At 44.0% G+C, this 9,337-nt stretch overlaps 1 protein-coding gene across 1 annotated transcript in view; it reads left to right on the top strand.

Annotated features, from left to right (window-relative positions):
- The first annotated feature begins 550 nt into the window (after positions 1-550).
- NINJ1 (ninjurin 1) overlaps positions 551-9,337 on the top strand; it is a 34,995-nt gene continuing 26,208 nt past the window's right edge. The window contains exon 1 of the mRNA XM_084633690.1: positions 551-1,332. Within this exon, the coding sequence (XP_084489816.1) occupies positions 1,243-1,332 (90 nt within the window). The 5' untranslated portion in view covers positions 551-1,242. The remainder of the gene's footprint in view (positions 1,333-9,337) is intronic.

The following is a 9,337-nucleotide window of genomic DNA, read 5'->3' as shown; positions in this document are numbered from 1 at the left end:
ACATATTTATGCCTGTGGATAGTCCCACTGAAACTATTCACTTGTGTGCAGTTCCTCAAGTCTGCACGTCTTTGCCCTATTTTGTAAAGTGTTTTGAATGCAAGCACTATGCAAGATTTTCATTTAAAAATCATCATAGAGTGAACTGCAGGGAAGTGCATGGTCCTTGTACTAAAAGACTGATAAGGTTTTGTATATTACTGTGGCCACTTATCTAATAGATGTTTGGAGAGTGTGGTCCCGTGGTTAGTGCAGTGAGCTGGGAATCAAGATTTGTGGGTTCCATTACCATCTACTTCTAACTTGCAGTGTGACCAACTCTTGTTATTTTATTGAGAGTCTTACCATAAAAAAATTTGGTGTTTTTCTTGATGCATCAGCTCCTGGAGTCATGTTATTTTATGAGAACGTCAACTTTCATTTTTTAATTAAATTTTAGCCCTCCCATTTCCAGAGAAAAGCTTGAAAACCTGTCCTAAGTGTGTCCTAAAGGTTTGTAAACCAGAAAGCAAGAACTAAAAATATCTTTAAAGAAAAACCATCTCATTTTAAAAAACAATCTCAGGATTTTTGAATATTCAAGTCTCTCAACAGCGGCCAGCGCCAGATGCTTTAGAGGGAATACCGGAATAGGGCAATTTACGGAGTGATCCATTCCCCATCATCCACTCCCAGGTTCCCTCAGTAAGAGGTTTAGAGACACCTGCAGCATGGGGCTGCATCCCTGAGCATGGCCATTAGCCACTGCTGGACCTATCCTCCGTGAATGTTCTCTAATGCTTTTTTTTTTTTGAAGCCCGTGATACTTTTAGCCCTCACAGCATCCCCAGCAAGGTGTGCTGGGTGAAGAAATATTTCCGGTTGTTGGTTTCCAATCTGCTGCCTCTAGAGTTAACCCGGACGCCTGGTTCTTCTTCTGGTCTGGCTCCGTGCCCCGCGGAGCCGCCAACGTTTCAGACCATCCTCCGGCCACTCACCCAGGCCCTGGCAGCTCTGCCCCCGCAGACAGGCGAGGCTTGCCCGGGCGTGCCGGGCCGAGACGAAGGGGAATCCCGGGCGGAAAGGGAAGCAGCCACTGCGGAGCGGGCTCCGAGGCGGGACTCTCCGGGCTGGCCGCCGCATGCGGGTGCGCGGCGCGCTGGGAAGGCAGATACCGGGCGCGGCTGGGCCGGCGGATAAGCGGCCCCTGCGGGCAAGCGAGCTGCGGCCGGAGCGCCTCCTCCCCGCGGGCGGCCGAGCACCATGGCCGCGGCCTCGGCCTCCGAGACCCTCGAGCTGAACGGGCAAACCGGCGGCGGCGGCGGCGGCGGCGAGCGAGCGCCTCCCGACAGGGTAAGGAGCAGCGCGGGGCCGAGTGGCGCATCCTGCGAGGCGGGGCTGGACCAGCTCCCGGCCTGGGCTGAGGCCTGGCGGCTGAGAGGGACCCGGGCCGTAGCGGCGCAGGCGCTGTCCGGCCCGGCCAAGGCGCGGGGGCTCTGGTCGGACAGGCGCGGGGCTGGCTCCCGCTGGGCCCTGAGGTGGAAGATGGGTCAGGGGCTGACAAGCCAGAGGTCAAAGCGCTGGCCCCAGAGAGGGGAGTGGGAGCCAGGCCCTTCACCCCGCAACGAGACGGGGCTGAGCGAGCCCCTGCCACCGCTGCCCGTGTGTGCTCCGGGCTGAAGGGAGGAAACCCATCACCTGCCAAGTGCGAACGGAGGAGAGCGGGAGCAATCTCTGCCCTGAAAAAATATGCCTTAGGTTTTAATCCTGAACCCCATTCGATGGGCGTATTGTGTCCTGGGTTAAATTTAGGAAGAGCATCTAAGATTTGAGGTGCAAACGCCTCCCCCCCATTTCCATGTACTTCAGTCAGTCCCTCAGGGAATGGATAATATAATTTGCATTAAGAAAAGGAGTATTTGTGGCACCTTAGAGACTAACCAATTTATTAGAGCATAAGCTTTATCACACTAAAACAGACTGCAAACAGCATGCAAAACTTTTTAAGTTCCTTCTTTGCTATTCATTTACCTAGAAGCAGGATTACACCTGTTCTTTCCCTTCATATATATGAAATAAAACTATGATTAACGAAGTGCTTTCTGTTAGAATATAATACAGCGTGTTCCTATTCAGACTTCCAAGTTTGCCTTTGGAAAGGTAGTAGAGAATCGTTCTTCCTCTCTCTATATGCTGGCCCGCCACTCCCTGCAGCTCCCGTTGACCGGGAACGGCAAACCGCGGCCACTGGGAGCTGTGGGGGCCGTGCCTGCGGACGGTCAACGTCAGCAAAATGGTTTGTGGCCCACAATCAAATTCTCCTGACGGGCCGCAGGTTGTCCACCACTGCTGGAGCTGCTACCTTCCCTTGCCAACTGCTGTTTCAGCACACTTGTTCATCCCTGGACATTGTCATTAAATTAGAACATAAGCTTTTCGGGGCTGGGACCATATCTTTCTACATATTTATACAGTACTTAGGCCAATGGGGCTCCAAACCAGAAGGTGGCCTTTAGGTATTACAATATTACAAATAATAAACAATGTAGTTCTATTAAGTTCAAGGGGAGTTTTTAGGAAATGTGTGTGCTATAGCTTGCTATCAATTCTAACCAGAGACTATTTGCCACAGAATCACTCACTACCGTGCATATACATAGGAAGGATGACTTTGCTAATGAATATATGGCTGACTCATAGCAGTATGTGACCAAGGAGTAATTCTACAGTATTTAAGGGAGATAGGAACTCCAGTGGCTAGTGGAATTTGAGTAAGGACAGCTGATTTAAACTGAAGCCACGGCTCAAATATTTAGCGGATAGTGCTTACTACAAATGTCAGTTGTTCATATCCCCTTTGGAAATCTGATTCTGAGACTATTTTGAATGCCTTGAATCTCAAATATACTATAGTTGACCAGAAAAAAAAACTTTTAATCTATTCCTTCCAAGATTGGCAGAACATTTCTCTAGCAGAGTTTTTCTGTCTTTCCTGCTTGAGTGCACAGCTTTTAAAACAACAACCCCTATTTTCTAATTTTCTTACAGTCACATTTGTGTAAGCTATTTTTGAATAGACTGCTCACTCAGCTTGATGGAGAAATCTCTTTTGGCCTGAAATCTCCCACTTTGTCTATTCAAAATCTATGTTTTAAAATGCTGAGACATTCATTATCCACTGAGAGCAGCACAAAGGAGCATAGGAAAGTTGATTAACTGTCTGTTTTTGTTTGTCCTCAGCCTTGAGGCTGTTCAGCTCCTAGCTCCAGGTATCCAGTCCCGCTCATCATACAGCCCTCCACTCAAGCCTGTGCTCACTCTCCACCTCTTCTTAGGTAGAGCTGCTGTGAGAAGCAACAGGATTGAGTGCATTTTTCCCTCCCTACAGAGCAGCTCTAGCAACTCAAGGAGAAGCAGAGAGGTCCTCTTTATGCACCTGAACAGTGAGGAGGATAGAGAAGAGACCAAAAGAGGTTCAGGAAAAGATGTGTGTGTGTTTGGGGGGGGGGGGTGCCTGAAGTGAATTACTTAGGATTGTTTGTGAATTTTTCATGAATCAGTCCAAAGAACTGAACCAAAAAAACCCAACAACCACCTTCCACCACTAATTGGATGAATAGTTGACAAATTCCTAAATCACAACATCTGTCTGTAAAGTCTTGAATCCTCTACTTGAAAAAGGCTTGTCTCTATGCAAAAGTTTTTTCTTGGTGTAACGGAAGGTGCAAATTTAAACTGATCTAGTGTGGACACTTATCCTGGTATAAGAGAACCTTTTTTATGGTTTAGCTTAAGTTGTTTGTGAAGGGGGTTAAGCTAATCTGGAAAAAGCCACTCCTATGCCTGAATAAGAGTGTCCATATAGAACAACATATCAGTATAACTGTAGCTGTATAATTGGTAAAACTTTCCCATGCAGTCAAGGCACAGGCACATCTGTGTAAGATTCCTGTTCCCACCTTGATGAGCCCTGTGTGTGATGTCATATAGCCTTCCTTACTGGCATAAGTTCTAAAGCAGATTGTCAAATACTGGAAAAGTACCGCAATAAAAAAAAATTGGTTGATTTTGGCATTACTCATGTCTGATCCCAAGTCAGGCTTGATGTACTTGAGTCAGAATGATGAACTGAAAAATTCTCTTTAGAACTGCCAATTCCTCATTCATCTCATTTTAACAGAAAGGAATAGCTTTGACTAGGTCATATTAACTCAAAGTGGGGATGTTTTTCCCTTTCAGTTTCTGTTCTTGGAATTTTTCTATATACTTTAGTGGGTTTTCTGCTCTTGCTTTATATTCTGCCATCTGTAGTTACTGTTCCATTTGTGGCAAACCTTTCCCAAAGAAACTGACACACAATCAGTCAATTAAGATATCACATGAAGAATAAGCAGCTGTAAAATTAATTGCCAAGAATATTTAAAACCAAATAATTCTATAAAGTAATGTTGTAGAGGTATTTACAAACTTTAATCCTCCCATTACACCTGAAATAGGAAAGTGTCACTTTTGTTTTGGCAGGGGCGGGGAGGAGGAATGAGGCAGAGGCTAAGGGTCAGATTTTCCAAAAAAGCTCAGATCCCTTTAAGGGTATGTCTACACAGCAAAGAAGAACTCGCAGCTTGCCTGTGCCAGTGAACTCCGACTTGCGGGGCTGTTTCATTGTTGTGTAGAGTTCCAGACTCAGGCTGGAGCCCAGGCTCTAAGACCCTGTGGGGTGGAGGGTCCCAGAGCTCAGGCTACAGCCTGAGCCTGGAAGTCTACACAGCAATAAAACAGCCCAAGCCCGAATCAGCTGGCACAGGCCAACCATGTATTTTTCTTTGCTGTGTCAACATACCCTTGGATACCTAAAGAAGGGGGAAGCACTCAGCACCCAACAGATCCCACTGTGATATCTATGATCAGATTTTAAGAAGAGCTCAGCATGGTGGATAACTGGGAGCTAAGCTCTTCTGAAAAATCAAGCCTCCATTTTCGATGCTAAGTGCTATTGAAAATCTGGCCCTTATTGACTAGGCCAGGACCCCAAGGGATCTATCTATATGAGAGAGATATATTAAGAGCCAGAAATTCCTATCTTCTGTGGTTAGGCTAGATTGTCACGCCTTTGCTCACAATGAGTAGTTCCTTTCTCACTTTTAGTAGAGCCTGTCATAAATATAAAGGGAAGGGTAAACCCCTTTGAAATCCCTCCTGGCCAGGGGAAAGCTCCTCTCACCTGTAAAGGGTTAAGAAGCTAAAGGTAACCTCGCTGGCACCTGACCAAAATGACCAATGAGGAGACAAGATACTTTCAAAAGCTGGGAGGAGGGAGAGAAACAAAGGGTCTGTGTCTGCCTGTAGTCGTCTTGGCCAGGGACAGAACAGGAATGGAGTCTTAGAACTTTTAGTAAGTAATCTAGCTAGGTATGTGTTAGATTATGATTTCTTTAAATGGCTGAGAAAAGAATTGTGCTGAATAGAATAACTATTTCTGTCTGTGTATCTTTTTTGTAACTTAAGGTTTTGCCTAGAGGGGTTCTCTATGTTTTTGAATCTAATTACCCTGTAAGATATCTACCATCCTGATTTTACAGGGGGGATTTCTTTATTTCTATTTACTTCTATTTTTTATTAAAAGTCTTCTTGTAAAACACTGAATGCTTTTTCATTATTTTCAGATCCAAGGGTTTGGGTCTGTGGTCACCTATGCAAATTGGTGAGGCTTTTTATCCAACATTTCCCAGAAAAGGGGGAGTGCAAGTGTTGGGAGGATTGTTCATTGTTCTTAAGATCCAAGGGTCTGTAGTCACCTAGGCAAATTGGTGAGGCTTTTTACCAAACCTTGTCCAGGAAGTGGGGTGCAAGGTTTTGGGAAGTATTTTGGGGGGGAAGGACGCGTCCAAACAGCTCTTCCCCAGTAACCAGTATTAGTTTGGTGGTGGTAGCGGCCAGTCCAAGGATAATGGGTGTAATATTTTGTACCTTGGGGAAGTTTTGACCTAAGCTGGTAAAGATAAGCTTAGGAGGTTTTTCATGCAGGTCCCCACATCTGTACCCTAGAGTTCAGAGTGGGGGAGGAACCTTGACAGAGCCTATTCTTCATTATTCCAATTAAAGTCAATGATCCTGCCTGAGAGATTTTTTCAAGAGTTTTTAATGCAAGTGCTGCTGGCAATAGCTAATGAGGACAAGAAATAGAAAAATATGGAAGCTGTCTCAAAAGTTTTCTTATAGCTGGTGTGCTATCTCACTGTATCAATACACACAGTATATTCTGTCAGATGAATAAGCTACCAAAGAGAGGAAAAATAAACCTAAAAGTTGCATAGCAAAGCAAGGGATATTAATGTCACATTGTAGCCATTCATACATTTATAGTTTTTTTTCTGGCTAGAAAGATATGCAAAGCAGGTATTTTCACTATTAGCATCCATAAGCAAATGTTAATAAAGAATATTGAGGTGTCCTGGCAGTCTAAAACTATAATGAACAAACTTCAATACATGTGGGAACCTGAAATAATTATTCTGTTCTTCACTAGAATCAAATGTGTCCTGAAGCATTACATATTTCAAATGGAAACTCTGTCTCATCTAATGGCTAGTAGTAATTATTTATAGCAAATGCAACATGTCAACAGAGCTTTACAAACACACAACACAACACAGCACAGTCAGCTTACAATGTAATTCTGACAAATGCTGTAAGACCAATAGCTGTGGAGTGGAGAGATGGAAGGTGAAAGCCAGCAGTCTACAGATGCTCTAAAAATCATTTTAAAAACAAGTTCTCATTGTCTTAAATTATTAAAAACTGATTTTTAGAGTTGGCTTTTTCAGCATTTTTGTTGGTTTACTTTTTCCATAGCCGGTCAGTTTGGGTAATAAAAATATTCCAAACAGGATTTGAGAAAAGAAAGACGACTTGGCATACACGAAAGATGAAGCTGTTCTAAACGTAGGGAACAGACCGTAAAGAAGTACAGATTCAAAAGCAGGATGAGCCGCCAAGGGAATATTTAAAAACCTAAAACCTCTGGGGAGAGAGTCTACCCTTATCTGCTCAATGCCCAGACTTAAGCTACTCATTTAGGGCCCAATCCTGCATACCCCAAAACTCATTAGTTTTACAATATTAAAATCCTCATGGAACAAAGATGCACAAGTCAGTGATGCTTATTGGCAAGGAAACAGTTACACAGAGGACTATAAAAGAAAAGGACCAGAAGAATGAAGATTTGAATCTGGGCAGAATCTGATAATGCTCCACACAAAGCAAAACCCATTGGAGAACATGTGATGTGCCATATGATTACAGGAGTCAGACCTCTAGTACCCTGCATTTATCATCTGGATCAAGTTTAGTTCTCAGTTGTAGTAGTACTTTTAAAACTTATTTTGAAGCTATCAGAATGTCTGCAAGCCACAGCAGGGCTCTGTGAAAACCTGCCACATTAGTTATCTTGTCTTCCAGAATGGTATTCCCAGATTTCATGAGCTTTGTAGTTAGAACTCTCATGTGCGATTATAAAGCATCATTAAATAATCATATTGGCTCTGAATATTCATTTTCTTCTATAGAGTTTGTGTCATGCAGAGAAAATATTAGTTTGTATTAAAGGAGAAACCTTTGCTGTTTCACCACATAGGGTGGTAATTATACTGCTTCAGGGCCTAATCTTGCTCTCAGTGAATTTATTGACAAGACTCCCACTGATTTAAAATAGAGCAGGATCAGTCCCTCCCTTCCCTTTGAATTTAAGTCTGAAAGCTAAACGCAGCCCTGGCATGGGCTTCAGTGGAGTTGCTTCCGCTTACAGTGGTTTTGAATTTGGTCCAATATCTTTTGTAAGAGACAATAGTATATAGTTATACACTCATTCTTTGGAGCAAGTTCTACGTAAGCATTAACGCAATACATTAACATGCAGGGACTGCATTCTTGTCTAATCTGGGAATGATGGCAGATTGGGAGGCTTTCCTGAATCTGGGCCTATTTAAGCATGTTTTTATGTGCTGCCCTTAGTGCAGTCCTGAATAGGGATGGACTTAACTTCATGCATACACACTTTCCCGAATCAAAGCCTTAATACAGAAATGAAAGGAAAACATGATGCAGGGAAAAAGAAATCTAGCATGAATGGTTTTGTCTTGATTAAATAAGTTGGATTTGTTTTCCTTTTAAAACCCTTTACTACTTGATATGCATTGTCGTCTTGATTGCTTTCTAAGGAATTCTGTATTGTCTTTATCTGAATACATTATTAATCCTACTTTTTCCTTTTCTTTTTTAATAATGTTGCTATAATAATACTCTTGATTTTAGACCTGTGAAAAACATCTCAGATGTGATCTCACCAGCTCTCACAATCTAAGCATCGTTGAGCTGCATTAGCACTTGAACGCCAGACCTCTAGAGAAAATGGAGGTACTACTTTAGGAAGTGGTGTTGATGAGGGCTTGTCTACACTGGCAAGTTTCTGCACAGTAAAGTAGGTTTTTGAACTCAAACTGCAGACGTGTACACACTGCCAAGCCACTTTGTGCACAGAAACTCCTCCGTTGCAGTGCTGCAAAAAAACCACCTCAATGAGAGTCGTAAGGCTATTTGCACAGAGGCTCCAGCGCTCTATTGCCAGTGTAGACACTTGATTGCTTTCTGTGGCGTAATTGGCCTCCGGAGCTGTCCCATAATGCCTCAAGTGACCGCTCTGCTCATTGTTTTGAACTCAGCTGCCCTGGAGACATGCGCCCCTCCCCTTTCAAAGCAGGGCTGATGTTGGGGTTTCCCCCTCCCCCTGCCTCAGGACTGGTTGCTTCCTGCCGCTGTCTGAACTTACAAGACAACATGCGGACACACTCTCTGTCTCCCAAAACACACTCTCTCCACCCCTTCATACACACACACACACACACACTCCTTGTCAAACTCTCCCCCCTACCACTTCAGTTGAAAAGCAGCTGGCAATGTAGTAGGATGCCCATGGAACAATGGAATTGGGAAACCTGCATCATGTGGTGCTGTGCCTGCCCCATGAGGCATTGCAAACCCTTCCCAAAGAACCCTGCGGCCAGTTGCACAGTGGGATAGCTACCACAATGCACTGCTGTCTTTGCCATGGCAAGACCTGCTAATGTGGATGCTCTCAAGCGTCACAAGGAGCACAGTGTGGACACACAACAGCGTTTTAATAAAAGTGGTATAATTTGTGGTGCAGAAACATGCCAGTGTAGACATACCCTAAGTTCTGTATGTGATATTCTTCTATCTGAGTCAGTAGTTAACTAGTGGTTGAGTGTGGTGTTGTGGGCATGGTCCTTTGGCGGTTTTATCTTTGAGGAGATAGAAAAACAAGAAGGTCTCAACCATCTGT

This window comes from Lepidochelys olivacea, assembly GCF_965140295.1.
Source record: "Lepidochelys olivacea isolate rLepOli2 genome assembly, chromosome: 7".
Classification (NCBI taxonomy): Eukaryota; Metazoa; Chordata; order Testudines; family Cheloniidae; genus Lepidochelys; species Lepidochelys olivacea.
Note: the sequence above shows the minus strand (reverse complement) of the source record. Positions and strands in the feature narration are given on the sequence as shown.